General features: G+C 24.4%; 1 protein-coding gene across 1 annotated transcript in view; it reads right to left on the bottom strand.

The window, feature by feature from the left end:
* Window positions 1-19: 19 nt before the first annotated feature.
* The window catches only part of LOC111641139 (forkhead box protein P2-like), a gene marked incomplete at its 3' end in the record, with an annotated part of 65,423 nt that continues 48,888 nt past the window's right edge, over window positions 20-16,554 (bottom strand). Inside the window, exons 8-12 of the mRNA XM_023387260.1 lie at window positions 16,311-16,545; window positions 14,922-14,999; window positions 12,279-12,373; window positions 2,644-2,777; window positions 20-157 (exon numbers count right to left, since the gene is read on the bottom strand). Coding sequence (XP_023243028.1) covers window positions 20-157; window positions 2,644-2,777; window positions 12,279-12,373; window positions 14,922-14,999; window positions 16,311-16,545 — 680 coding nt within the window. The remainder of the gene's footprint in view (window positions 158-2,643; window positions 2,778-12,278; window positions 12,374-14,921; window positions 15,000-16,310; window positions 16,546-16,554) is intronic.

Here is a 16,554-nt window from a genome sequence, read left to right as displayed (position 1 = left end):
ATCAATTGTTATCTTATACATTTTTAAACTTACTTGTAATGACGCATTCAAACTTTCACCATAAAGGCCAGGACTTTGTTGCAATGGCGGACTTCTTATCTGTCCTTGTGACTGGCCCTGAACTAATGATGGAGTTTGAGATGAAAGCTGTAAACCACTGAAAACACATATATAAATTATAGCTTATTTATGTTGCAAATTTAATTTTCATAGTATACAAAGAAAAAAAAGTTGTTAAGATATCTTACAGCATTTTAGTAAAACTAATATACTTTGTTATTTACATAGAGAAACATTCTATAAATTTTTAATCACTTTTTTAAATGATATTTTTTATCATTTTAAAATTATAATTAGAGTTAAAATATTTATTTTTTACATTAGAAAGATAATATATATCATATTTGAAGTGTTAAATATTTTTCAAATGTTAAAAAACAAATTGAACAATAATAATGCAATAAAATTTTAATAAATCAGGGAATATTTTGGTTTTTATCACAAATAATCAAGAATTTTTATTCCCATTTATAAATAAGGATATTTATGCTGTTTTTCACTGAGTTTTTTTTCCTTTTAAACAAACACATGTTAAATCCATCCAATTTAACATTAGTTTAAAATGTCATTTCTTAAAAATANTAATTATTTAGTTTTTTTTTTTGCAATTATCTTATTATAGATTTTATTCAGCTAAGTTAAATGTAGATTTATCAGTTCGGAAATGATCTGTATTTCATCAGCAGTTCAACAAAAGGCAAATAGTTTGTTTATTACCTTTTATACATCTTTTTTATCATTAGTGTTAATACATCATAGTGTGTCATTCTACAGTGCTTGAGGTTGTATATATATAAATATATTTTTATAATATTTGAGAAGTATATACACCAATATTGGAAACTGTCTGATCCATTCAAGCTTGATTAAATTGTGTGAATTGTATGGAATTAAAATCAATGGATTTGAAAACTATTTGCAGCTAAATTACAGATATTAAACAATTTAAATGATTTGCAGTAACATCTGTATGTAATGCTGCAGTGCATTATAATGCACATGGTCACATATTTTTCAAATCCAATTATTTTAAAATATCACCTTTAAAAAAAATTGAAAATGTTTCAATTGGTTCATTTGCTTGATAACAGCTTATTGTCAGCACAACTTCATAAATTTTGTCACCGGAATGTGTCAGTGAATTCATAATGGAAAATTCTCTTATAAAATGTATACCTCTTACAACATCTTATAATTCATACATCTGATGACAATAAAGATGAGATATTTTTAAAACTACAAATTCTGTTTTATATATTTTATTATTTTTTAACATGATTTAAACAACTAAAACTAGATATTTGCTCATATTACTACTTTTTTCCATTATATATTAATTAAATGATTTTATTATTATAGTAAGCAATTTCTCCATTAAAAGAAAAAAAATGCTAAATAGATATTTAAAATAGAGAGAATTATATTAATGTATTTTATGTCTTAATTTATAATTTTTTAAATATTTTTGAAGAAAAAGCTGTCTATTCAACAACAAAACTAATAAAATTGCCAGCTATACATTTGAAATAAAACTATAGATAACCTCAGTAAAAAAAAATTCTGAAATAATAAAAATCATAAGACATAATTGCTTATTCTTGTAAATAAATTAAGCTATTAGATCTTAAAAATAAATTATTTGTGTAGAATTTTTATAGTAAACCATCACTGAGAGATTTAATAAAGCAAATACTTTTCAGATAAATTTGGAAGTTGAGATAATGATACAATTTAACATATATGCTTCATATTTGAAAATAATTAAGTTATTGGATATTTTATTTCTTTATTAGAATATAATATTTGTAATGACATGTGATGAGTTTTAAATTTTAATTATTATACTTTTATTCTAAACAGTTAAAAATTTAATACTTTGTTCTTCCCTTTGAAGTAATTGATAACTGTTAAGATCTTACAGGAATCACAAACAAGAATCACATAAAATACATTGAATAATAAATAACAAATATTAATAATCATGCAAAAATGCAGCAAGCCATAGAGCCAAGCACAGCCAGACACAAGGTGATAGATAAAAGAAAGGCAGGCTTACTGTGTGGATAGGATGAGGTCAGACTCGGGGGATTTTCGGGGCCGACCACGGCTCAAGTGACGCCGCTTTACAAACTCATGGTCATCCACCATCCAGTAGGAGCCAAAGTCATCCTCATACCTCACAAAGCACTTATGTAGAGACAGATTGGTGCGAATTGCATTCTGTGCAGAGAAAGGATGGGGTGGAGAGGGAGTCATGGGACGGGTGCACACAAATTTGCCATGGGAACAACATAAGCAAAGTAGAATGACCATTCCAAAAGAGTAAAGAATTATATACCAGAAAAGCAGGGTCAAGACATATATAAAAATATATAACAATGCCATAAAACAGCAGAAAACATTCAAGCAACAGCAGAAATTTAAAAAAGTATTAAAAAATGAAATATTAAATATGAAATTTATGAGTGCATCCCAAAGGTAAGTAGGAGTGTAGGTAATGGGAAGGTGGGGAAGAAAAAGAGAGAAAAAGAAATAAGTATCACAAAGTGCACCACTCACAGAAACACAACACAAATAACATACCCTGAAATTCGGTCCTGGAGACGTTGGGGGCGACGTTTGTAGAATTCAAGCTCGTCAACAGTCCAGACTGCCCCCTTTACATTCTCAACACGAGTAAAACATTTGTGTAGACTTAGGTTGTGCCGAACTGCATTCTACCAAGGTAATGGAAAGGAAGTATGTAGATCTTTAAAACTGTCCCTAACAATATACCTGTCTGTTTTTAGGGTCTTTGAGGATGTAGCCAATAAATGAATTTTTTTTAACTCATTAAATTTTTCCTAATATTTGAAATTTGATAAAACTTCCTTTCATAATTTCTAACAAAAGTTGATTAAGGTTTCCCTTACAATGTTTGTTTGTTTACAATAAGATTTAATTTATGACCACTATTATATTAAGAACTTTTTCATTTATTAATATTTTTAGAATTGAGCACTATTCACATTTCTCTAATTTTAATAAAAATTTTAAATATTTTTTATTGAATCATATTTTAATGATATACTTCATAATAAATTATCTAAAACATAAAATTTTCAATTATGGATTATCAAAAAAAAAATTATACTAATGAAATGTATTTATAAAAGTAAACAAATTCATTTTCTTGTAATCTATTCAAACTTATTTCAGTTGGTTTTGTATATAATAACTAGTGTCATAACTAGGCAGGTGCAACAGGTGTGCAGGGCATGGAAGAAAGAGGGCCTCAAAATGGAACTGACAAAAAATTGTCATATATATATTGTTATAATATTTTTGTTTATAAATACAAGTGGATGATTTAGTATATTTTTTGTGTACACAAAAATTGTTTATAAACGATTGTTTTATCAACATCATCATTCCCACCCAAAATTAAAACTTTGTAGAGGAAGGATAAAAAGCTAGTTACGATGATGATGATGATGATAACATTCCATCTAAATAAAATATGAATTATCTAAAAATTTCATTTATTTTCATAATTCTTTGTTTCTGATTATCATAACTTATATAAAGTTTTCATACAGTAATTATCAAGATTTAAAATAATATTGCTTATATATGTTTTCCAAAAACTTGTTTTTAAATTTGTATATGAAAATAAATGGCCATAAATACAAATCTTATTGTATTTAAAAAGGGTTAAATAATTCATGTATGTATTTTTTGAGAAAAATTTATGTTTAATTATTTATGTTTTTTTTTTGCAATTATCTTATTATAGATTTTATTCAGCTAAGTTAAATGTAGATTTATCAGTTCGGAAATGATCTGTATTTCATCAGCAGTTCAACAAAAGGCAAATAGTTTGTTTATTACCTTTTATACATCTTTTTTATCATTAGTGTTAATACATCATAGTGTGTCATTCTACAGTGCTTGAGGTTGTATATATATAAATATATTTTTATAATATTTGAGAAGTATATACACCAATATTGGAAACTGTCTGATCCATTCAAGCTTGATTAAATTGTGTGAATTGTATGGAATTAAAATCAATGGATTTGAAAACTATTTGCAGCTAAATTACAGATATTAAACAATTTAAATGATTTGCAGTAACATCTGTATGTAATGCTGCAGTGCATTATAATGCACATGGTCACATATTTTTCAAATCCAATTATTTTAAAATATCACCTTTAAAAAAAATTGAAAATGTTTCAATTGGTTCATTTGCTTGATAACAGCTTATTGTCAGCACAACTTCATAAATTTTGTCACCGGAATGTGTCAGTGAATTCATAATGGAAAATTCTCTTATAAAATGTATACCTCTTACAACATCTTATAATTCATACATCTGATGACAATAAAGATGAGATATTTTTAAAACTACAAATTCTGTTTTATATATTTTATTATTTTTTAACATGATTTAAACAACTAAAACTAGATATTTGCTCATATTACTACTTTTTTCCATTATATATTAATTAAATGATTTTATTATTATAGTAAGCAATTTCTCCATTAAAAGAAAAAAAATGCTAAATAGATATTTAAAATAGAGAGAATTATATTAATGTATTTTATGTCTTAATTTATAATTTTTTAAATATTTTTGAAGAAAAAGCTGTCTATTCAACAACAAAACTAATAAAATTGCCAGCTATACATTTGAAATAAAACTATAGATAACCTCAGTAAAAAAAAATTCTGAAATAATAAAAATCATAAGACATAATTGCTTATTCTTGTAAATAAATTAAGCTATTAGATCTTAAAAATAAATTATTTGTGTAGAATTTTTATAGTAAACCATCACTGAGAGATTTAATAAAGCAAATACTTTTCAGATAAATTTGGAAGTTGAGATAATGATACAATTTAACATATATGCTTCATATTTGAAAATAATTAAGTTATTGGATATTTTATTTCTTTATTAGAATATAATATTTGTAATGACATGTGATGAGTTTTAAATTTTAATTATTATACTTTTATTCTAAACAGTTAAAAATTTAATACTTTGTTCTTCCCTTTGAAGTAATTGATAACTGTTAAGATCTTACAGGAATCACAAACAAGAACCAAAAAAATGCTGAACAAAGAATCTGATGAAGAAGGCAACAAAATTAATTGAACAATACAATAAAATATCCTACAATGAATTCTTTCATACAAAGGTAATGTGAATGAGGTCAAAAGAAAGTAATACAGGTAATGAGTATGTTTTGTTCCTTTAATAATATTTTGTCTCAAACAAAACCTAAACTAAGAGCAGTCACTTTATATAATCTTGGCAGTTAAGTTGAAATCTTTGATCCAATTCAGATTAAATTTTAACATTAATTGGGTTTAAAACACTTATTATTTTAATGCAGCTTGATTTATCATAAGTTGAAAATAAATGATTCTTTATATTAAATTTAANTACATTAAACATTACATACAAGTTTCTATGATTTGAATTTAAAAAAACTTTAATTTAGAATGAATATTCAAAATAAAATGTTGCCATAGAAAATAAGAAAATGAAAAGTTTATTAATAAATCAATACATTATAAATAAGTTATTCTGATTTTTGTTAAATAATAATAATCTTTTAAAAAAATGATCCATAATCTGTATGGCATCTGTGGATAATTCCTAGAAAATTAAGGTATTTTGACCAGTTATATATTAAGACTGAGTTTTAAAAATGAATTTCATGTATTCTATAGTAAAATTATGACATTTACTTAAAACATTTATTTAAAAACATATTGTCATTGTTTTATGATAACATGTTAAAAACTGCTATGAAATAAGATGAATTTCATCTTTATAAAAAAATAAATTGTTATCAGCAGTTAGATTTGGTACAAAATTGATCTCAAATAAGATATTTATAATATATAATCAATTTTAACCAATACTTTATATAAAATATAAAAATGTAAAATATCTGAACAACAATAGATCAATTTAATTCAAGATTTATTTCATGATTAATATGAGTTTTTTTCTCTTAATTAAATTGAAATAAAATGTTTAACTACAAAAAATTTATTATACTTAAATATCATATAAATATCAATCAAATGATGAAGATTTTGTTTCTTACTGCTTTTTATTTTATTTTTTTATAAAATATATCTCATTAAATTTACCTGATACAGTAAATATGATTCAAAAGTTTTCAATTGTATTATTCAATATTTTATTTTATAGAACTGTAATGATGATAAGTGATTGAATTTACAGTAATCATTTTTCATTTTACAATATATATATATATATATATATGATGCATATCTGAAAAACAAATAAACTTGATGTAAAAAATATTGCATAAGAGATAATGACTACTACTTCATTCTTTTTATTTCGCTACAGTTTATAATTAATTAATCGTCTGAAAAAAGCACATTGATAAATAATTTGCATCATTCTTTTAACATTTGCTTCAATAATGGAAAGAGTGTGTTTTGATTTAATAATTCCATCAAGTTTCTTTTAAAATTCAATGATGAAAATACAATCAATTCTCAAATTCTATTTATAAATTTTATTAAATAATTAAATTAAAAAACTTTAAAATGTTTTAGTTATTATAATTTTCTCTAAATTGCATATTTTCATTGTATTTATGTTGCATTCATTTCTTGAATTGCTGTTTTTATTAATGATTTTTCAAAGCACAAATTTACAAAAAGTTTTATAATTCTAAATCATAAAAATATTTTATATATTTTTTTTAAAATAAATTTATGTATTTTAAATTTAAAAATTGAAATTTCTTTATAAAAATAACATATTTTGCAAAAAAATACTGATAAAACATTAATGTAAGAACAGATAATATATCTTAAATTCATATAAATTATAAATTACATCTAAAAGACATTGTTAAATCAATAAAATAAAATAAAAAAATCCCAAAAATTATTTAAAACTCTTACATTAAAATTTATCAGTTTTTTAAATTGTAATATAAAATGTTTTTAAGAATTAATAAATTCTAATGCTACAATTTTAACTGAGATGGGTCAATAATACTTTCAAAAATGTTGTTATTGTCTTTCATCCAAACAAGGATAAATTTTATTAATAAAATTTTTCTATTTTTTAAATACAATTAAAATTCACGAAATTTAAAAGCCAGTTTATGTGCTTCATCTTCTGTACTTTATTTTACAATGTGATAGTCCAAAGATAAAGCCCAGAAGCTTCAAATGTATATTGGTAATTATTAGCTGACTCCTTTAAGTGAATTAGATACATTTTTTTTAAATATAAATTTAAAATGTGGAATCAATATGTTTGTCAGCCTTTAAAATAAAGTTCAGTGTGTTTTTAAAACAAACTGAATTCAATCAATTAAGATGCATTTATATTAAGTGTAAAATACATTCATGTGTTCATATGTTTATTCTGTCACCTCTATATGAAATAAACACTATACAGTTATTTAATTAATTTATTAATTGCTATCAACTAATCCTCTAATTTATTATTATTAATAGTAATATTCATTTAATATAAATTTGAAATTTCATATCATTAAAAATATATATAGATTAATGCTTTCAAGTTCAAACTTCTGAATTTCTAATAAAAAGTAAAGATATTTAGGAAGCAGCATTTGGTATAATTGCTTTTCACAAACATCAAAAAAAGAAAAACTAGAAAATAATGTTAAAATGAAAACTTTTACAATATTTTGAGTTCATTTTATCAAACAAATTATTCATTTGTTTGACAAAAGGCTGTTTTTAAAAGAATTCAACAAATGTTTCATTCATTTAAAAGTCTTCAAATTCTGGAAACAAGAACACTGAAATGTTTGGACATTTAAAATTGGCCATTTCACTGAATAAACTTTGTTAACTTATAAAAACTATTTTTGTTAATTTTTAAACAGCTATTAATAAAATATAAGTTACCTTGAAGAATAAATGATGATTTTACTTTCAAACTATAAATAATCCTAAATTAAAATGTATACAAATGCTAGTCAGATAATTGTAACTATTTATCTTAACTAAATTTTGCATCATCATCATCATCAGTACCAATTTATTTAATTGGCAATTATTGAAGTATATTTTTAATATTTAAATAACAATATAAATTGACTAAAGCAATATATATATATATATATTTTTTTTTTTTCAATCTACAGCTATAATTTGTTCAGCTTTAATCATTTTTATTATTATTAGATATTAAATAACCAAAACAGAAAAAAATTGTTAATATATTCAGTTAAAATAGAACTAAATACTATTAACTTTGAACCTAGTTTATTAGAATTAAGCTTATAGTTATAAAAAATCTGTTTAATATTAATATATAATAATTAGGATATCCATATTTAAAATTTAACTTTAAGAAATTATTACAAATAACATAAACATGTAAATTATATTTAGTTGTATAGTATTATAGTATATCAAATATTATTTTTAGTTAATATAAAAACACTGTTAGATGTATGTTATGTACAGTACAATACATTTTATTGTCCACTTATTAAAATAATTTGTGTTTTTAAATGAATATATTGTTTAGAAAAGTAAACATATGTTTATATATTTTAATGTTTTAATAAATATATTGTTTAGAAATGTATGTGAAACAATATATTCACTAAAAATAGTTTCCTACTTTATAAATCTGTCATACTCATTCAAAAAAATATTGTATAAAGGAGCTATTTTCAAAAAATTTTGAGAAAACTAAAATATAATTTGATGCCTTTTTTACAAATTAAAAAATGATAATAAACAACTTTTTCTATTGATATTGCAAATGCAAAATAGTATAGCATGATTTCTTTATTTTATGATAAAGTTAAGATTTCATAGAAAATCCTGTCAAAAAGTGCAAAATTCTAAAGATTGATCTTTCAGATTTGTAATACATGAACTAAAATGAACTCTTTATTACTTTAACAGATTTCAATTAAAAGTTACAAAGATGCGAATTATTATTATTAACATTAGGTAAGTCATTATATCAATTTACCCTCAGATCAAATAAATTAACTAAAGGAATCTAATTTGACATAACAGAATAATTTTGTATTGAAATAATTAATAAATAATTCATAGGGGTCCTAATCCTTGAAAGAAAACTTTTGGTAACTTAGAGGATATTTAGTATATTATAACCACTGGCATTGACAAAAGTACTATTTTAAAAGTATCTAAAGATTGTTGTTGCTTTACTTTAACTGATAAATTAATGCTGATGAACTTTAGCAAGAATTTTCTATTCCAAAACAATTAATTCAAACTTGCATGACAAGTGCCAACAAACCAAACTGCACTTTCAAATGACAAATGAAATATAATATTTGAAGTTATGCCAAACACAAAAATGAAAATATTTAAAATTAATTTGTTATCTATTTTCAATTTCTGTATCAAATTTCTGAGAAGGAAAATCTTCGGTTCAGCATATCCAAAATAATTCTTTAAAATAGATTATAAATTTGTGAATATATATTTATTACTATCTGTTACTATTTATAATTAACAAATTATAAATAGTAACAAAAAAAAACTATTTACACTTATTTACTACCCATTTCTGGGTCCTTTCTCACTGTTTAGTCTTTGCCCAGGGGAAAAAAACCAACAAATTGCTCTGGGACCCAAAAAAGTAGGAGCCCATGGCATCGATCCACATGGAACAAAGGAGACATATTCCCCAATATTTATATAGATCGACCTTAATGGGTCTATGCAATTTTTTTCACTTCCTTTACTTTAATATAATAATTTAATTTGCTGTAGGGCCTCATTAAAAGTTGTCAATTCCCCGGGATTCGTCCAAAGATTCCCGAAATTTGGCATAAATTTTTAGATTTGGTTTGGTTTGGTTTATTTAGTTACGGCAAAGTGTACGGGGATGCCTCTCTGAAGGACTTTCTATGGGAAACTGGCTACTATTTAGGTATTACAAACGTAAAGAAAACCCGGGAAACTCCATGGGTCTAGCCATTGGCGAGACGCGAATCCACGACCCAGCAACTACCAGGGCTATGTGGTTTTATCCATTCGACCACTGGTAAACACAAAAATTTTAAATTTTCCAACTTCCGAAGTGAGGCCTGTCCTCCCATCTATACTGGACAAGACGATCAGCTTTAGAATGTACAGTACTGTACATTAAAGCAGACTAAAGAATTGATTATAGCATTTTGATATTGCTTAGAGCAAAAAATGTTAAATTTGAATGTGTTTTTTTACTTCTGGAATGAAAAACTCCCGGAATTAACTCTTCGGGAGTTAGCAAATTTAACCTTCAATACGTATTTTACCACAGGCCCCGTTATCCTCTAGGTGCCCTGGTCATTACTCACTGTTTATAATCTTAATTTTCTATTAATTTCTTATTTCCCATTAAAAAATAATAATATATAATATATATATTATTTAATTTACAATTTAACTAAAAACTTTTAACTAGAATAAAACCCGTGATCTGTAAGTTAGCATTTCAGATCCAGTATTTCACACGGGATCGGGTACAGTTTGATACCATGATCTATTGTTCTATTTATGAATTTCCTTAATTACATTAATCGATTTTAAAAAGAGATAGGAAAAAGAAAACAGTAAATTCTCTCAAGTTTTCTAAAGGTTTATTTTTAGTGGAGCGAACGCAAACCACGTTTGCCTGCTGAGCCGCTGAGCATACTTGTATTTTAATGTAGATTAGTTGTTTGATACAAACAAAAACTATTATAAAAATGCATGGTACACGACCTACTATTCTATCAAATTAATTCAGTATACAACACTATCACTATGCTTTTATTAACATTGTTTCCGTTATTATATAACTAAAGATTTTCGCTAATGATTTGTAAATACATTAACTTACTTAGAGTAAAAAGCGCTTTTTAATTCCAGATGTTTTCTAAGTTGCGAAGTATATTAGCCTATAGTACTGTATATTGTAAATAGGAGCATAAGAATATAATGACTCACTGGCTCTCTATTAACTTAGTTGCTCTCCAACTAAGTAAAAAAGAAAAAAGAAACAGCAATTTTTTAGTAAGCGAAGAAAAACTATTTCTACGGAAGTGAAGAGATGAAATTTATTTTGAAAAAAATTTATTTTCCTACTTCTGTAGAATAATATAATAAGTGTAATTACTTTAGAGCAGTGGTACAGTACGTAAACTTGGCATTCATGCATCCTTTAGAGATGTTTAAAAAATATTTAATTAGAAACAAAAGCCAGCAAAACATTTTTATTTCCTGATATATGCAGTCCCCTAAAAACGAGAACTGCTACACTATTGATTATAAATGTAATATTTAACAATACATTTATAATATATAAGTAAATATGGAATTACCTGCGCGAAAATGAATTTCATTTCGACGTTCTTCCCGTATAAAAAATTTTTAAAAAATTCAAATATTCTTTTCGATTTCTGACAAAAAAAGTGTTCGAAATAAAGTTGCGAAAGTGCGAAAAGAAAATTTTTCGTTTAATAAACATAAATTTAGCCTACATTTTAACCTAAAATAGAACTTTCACGATAAGATAACGGTGTATTATTTACAATTGCTACGAAATAACTGAGCATCCGAGTTAGAAATTTTAAATAAAGTAAAATAAAAACGATGATACATAATTTTCTCACAAAAAAACGGAAAAGAGTACGTTCGACGGAGTACTATACATTTCTTTATAGCTTCCTCCACGCTATACTTCTGTACAAAAATGGCAATTTTAAACATACGACGTGATATTTTGTATAATTTGAATATTATTTTTAAAGTATTGTTTTAATTATTTTATTTTATTCTAGTATTTGTTAAACGTCAGATACATTATTAAGTAGTTTGGCATATACTACCTACTCGTACATAAAATATAAGACGATGTTTCTATGTTAAACACTTAAAATTTTTTATATGTGAGAAAATAACAACTATCTGTGAAAAATTTATCAATAAATCGAATTATATTTGGGCCCACACGTTTCATAACGCCACATCAGAGGATTGTCTATAAATAGAATAAGCGCTTCGCTTGGAGCTGACGAGCTTAAGGCTGCTCTAAACAGAAATAATTTATATTAAATTCCATTTATAAATATTAAGTAAGGCCCCGAATTAATTAGCGCTTAGGGCCTCATATCCGTTAATAAACCACTACGACACAAATCACTATTTTAAATTGTTTAAAGATGTTAAGAATTTATTACAAAATAATCACAGGATATTTCTTTCTCACGTCTCTGTATTCGGTTAAACCGTTTTAAAATCAGATTAAAATTTTCATAATTGACAAATGAAGTATCTGGAAAATCGAAAATTAAGTTAAATAGTTTAGCTAACGGATTAAGAATTTTTATTAACGTCTATTAACTTATGTACTTAGAATTTTTCATTGTTAATATTTCAATAATTGTTAATTCGGCATTGATAAAAGGTGTTGACATCGAATGAATAATGAACGGTACACACTTCTATACGAATCAAATGTTTATGCATACGAAGAATTATAAAATTTATATAAATATTATACTATCAATTATATATTAATAAATAATTAATTATTTTTTACTAATTTATTAATAAAAATATATGTTTTAAACAATTGTGAAGAACATAAACAGTTCCGAAACGCAANTTTTATTTATATTTTAAAATATTTCTAGAACTATTTTTCTAGAATAATTTTTGTATGTAATTATTACATCTTTTTTTTTAATAATAGTTTAACAAATTGTATTTTATCATGCAAATGCGATCGAATTATTATAATTCCTTTGCTGTATTTTTATTTTTATTTTTTTTTTACTTTTACAAGAGATTTTTGCCAATAAATCGGAATTTTATATACAATTTATGTCCGTATGCATCATTAAAACGCCTTCTATTTAACGTATTTTCAAATATTAATCTACAAGAAGGCGCTGAGAAAACTGCCCTCTAGTGACGAAAATACAAAGCTCCGACAGAATACTTAATACGCGTAATACAATGGTAAATCGGTGGCATGAATCGGTTTATCTATAACATTTTACTTTATTTTCCCTTTAAAATAGAATTTTTTTTTTTTTTTTAATTTTTAAAGATTGTCTATAGCATATTTTTGATATAATTAAATTTCGGCCACCAGATGACGCTTACTTTGTTTGACGTGGTTTTATTGCTATAGTCAACGTGACTCTCTTCATTGATGCTAGTTCGGCTCTCGAACTGGGGAAAAATTAACATGGAGAATATTTAAAAACTTTAAAATAAACTTACAATATTCAGACATGATAGACTCACTTAATTTTAAAGAGAAAAAACATTTTTCCCGTTAAATTTTATTAAAAGAAACGGAAAACTCCGTTCACTTTCCCCTCTTTTCATTCAAACACGTGGTGTTTTCTGTAAATTTTAAAGGAGCCATATTTATGAAAAGGTCGTAGATAATGCCAGATATATGTCATAAAAATCGTGACAATAAACTTATTTGTATTCAGCAGCAACGATCGTATCTACGAGATGCGTTATCGCATAGGATACGGAATTATATAGATAAATAACTAATTAACTCTATTACGCACAGCTTAAACGGCTTATAGGATTGATATCTTTATTACATATCATCATCGATAACAAAAATAATAATATATTCGTAACTGCGAACTTTGTATTAATTATTAAACAATTTCTAGTTAATAAAGGATTTTGTTTGGAGAAAAAACGTTGTTGACAATTAGAAAAAATTTTATTGAGATTAAAAAGTTTATATAACGAGCATTGAATCGTTATCATATGAAAAGATATGTCTTATGAAATTTGTTATAACGATGGTGAAGCGTTGATACATAATGGATAACTGAATTATGTGATCCCAAAACACGGAAATGTCATGATCCACCGATGCCAAATTCAAATTAAATAAATTAGTTAGTAGATTATTGTGGTCTGTTATATATTAGATAACTTTCATCATTTATTTAGTTTCTATACTGTAAAATATTTATACTATATGGACTTAGTAATCATGATGCTTCAACCAGCAATATAAGAAAATAATAATTTTTAATGATATTTGGATAATTTGGTAGCAATAACAAGTTTTAAAATATGTATTCTATCTGTGGCCACTATTAAAAAGATTATTTGAAAATTAAAGGTAACTAAGAAGTAATTTAGTGAAATTTTCCGCACAAATAATGATTACAAATTAGCAATTCAAGTTATTTTAATATAATTATCAAGAATCTGAATAAATATTAAAAATATAATCAGAATTTGGACAAACAGAAAATGTATTTTGAATATTTCATTTTATTTCGAAATAAAATGGAATATTTAACTTCATAATGAATTTTTCTTTCTGTAGAAAAATTGTTAAACATTATTATACCACAACAAACCATTTTTTAATACTATAATAATATAAATTACTATGGCTATTATTATATTTCACTTTTTAGAGTGTTATTTACATATTATTTAAATTTTACAAATAAGAAATATTTCAGAAAAGAATAAAGTTTGTACACATGTGCATTCTTTACATTTTCATATATCAATAATTATATATTTAAAAAAGTTTAAATAATATCTATGTATAATAAAAAAAAACTACATATTAATATTTATGATATTATCTTTCTGAGTTTTAAGATGCAAAATTTAAAACTTTAGTTGTACAATATACATTTTAAATATATAAAATGAATAACTTCAATTTTCTACAATTCATATCTCTCTGATTTTAAGATAAATAATATATAAAACAGAAATGAAATAGATTTGAAAATTATGAACATGATAAACATTTGAATAAATCATAGTTATGTTCATAATTTATGTATAATAAAAGATTAAGAGGTACTTACCTTCAGTAATATCAAGATTTGCTCTTTCTACAACGCGTCTACGAATGGGAGAATCTGGCAGGACTGGCACATCTATACCTTAAGAGAAAATACTTTGCTTGTTATTAAATTATTACTTTTATGCATATTATATTAATTTTATATTAATTTATAATTGCTAATATAATTCTCTTAAAGTATATTTTTCTGTAAAAAGTTCTGCTATGCAGTGTAATATAATATCCTTTAATAAGTAATGAAAGAAGAAATTCATTAAATTATTTTTCTTCTTTTATTAATCAAAGTTTTTCAATACAAAATTATAACTCATAAGATATTAAAATAGACCAAATTAATTTCATTAATAATTTCTTAAATACTGTAATAGGTTTTATTTTATAGAAAAGTTTTAATATATTTAATAGGTTATGCAGGGAGAAGAGAAGAGAGAGAGTGAAAAATCCTATAATGTCACTCATCATAGCTATGATTGATTGTGCATTATCGCCAGTCAAAAATATTCAGGACATTTGTCAATTTTTTATGTCTAGTTGATAAAATCAGAGATAATTGGAATTTTATTTCACGTAAAAATATCTTTTGTTGTCAAAAAATAAAAGAAAAATAAATCATGAAAGTTAATTTATTTCATTAAATGTTGTTTTACCATCATTTTCATTTTTTAATTTGTAGTTACGATTAAAATAAATAAAACAAAAAACAAACTTCTAAATGTTTTAATAAAAATTTTAAAATCATATTTTATTCATGTTATAGCATTTATTAATAATTGATTACTCCAGTAAAGGTTTAATGTTGATATTTATACAATAAAAAAAAATAACATGCCTAACAATTTATATGTATTTTGTTGAACTAAGTAAGTTTTTAAGATAATTTATTAATTTTTAAATGGGAGTTTGAAATTAATTCATTTATATTTCAGTTTATTTTTAAATTTATCTTAAAGAAGAAAAAAAATTAATTTTTTATACTGATAAATATTTTTAAGAATAGAGTATAAGTATATATTATAAAAACACAACCATATTAAATTTTCCTTCCAGCTTTATAAACATTAAATTCTCATAATAAAAGTTTGGTTAATAATAAAAAAAAAAAATATTCTTATATATTTTTTAACTTCAGAAACACTTTTAATATCATTATATTAAAAAGTGTCTTATTAATCATTTAATAAGTACAATGTAACAACTAATTTTGAAATTATAATTAGCAAGTTATAGAAAAAAAGGATGTTAAATGACAAAACTTAGAACTGTTTATCTGGCAATTTTCAAACTATCTTTGCAATAATTAACTTGCTAATGGAAATGAATCATTTTTTCTTAAAGTGACTCTATTAAAACATAATTACAAAAACATTAAACCAAAATGTATAATACTTGCTTGCAAGAGAGGGACAATTTTTGTCACTAAGACGTCGCCGGAGTGGACCAGCATTCGAAGGTGTTGGAGGATGTAGGACTTGTGGAAGAGGTGGCACTAACCGAGGGGGTACAGTCATCAGAGGAGTAGACGTTGACATTGTCGTCATGACAACAGACAATGAAGAAGGAGATGTACTGAGGGGAAGTGGTGTTAACTGTGGGGACGGAGGAGCTTTGGAGACTGTAGCCAGATTCTGCAATCA

The sequence above is a fragment of the Centruroides sculpturatus genome, unplaced genomic scaffold (genome assembly GCF_000671375.1).
Source record: "Centruroides sculpturatus isolate CEXI.00-Female unplaced genomic scaffold, Cexi_2.0 scaffold1590, whole genome shotgun sequence".
Classification (NCBI taxonomy): domain Eukaryota; kingdom Metazoa; phylum Arthropoda; class Arachnida; order Scorpiones; family Buthidae; genus Centruroides; species Centruroides sculpturatus.
This window is presented reverse-complemented; position numbering and strand designations above follow the sequence as displayed.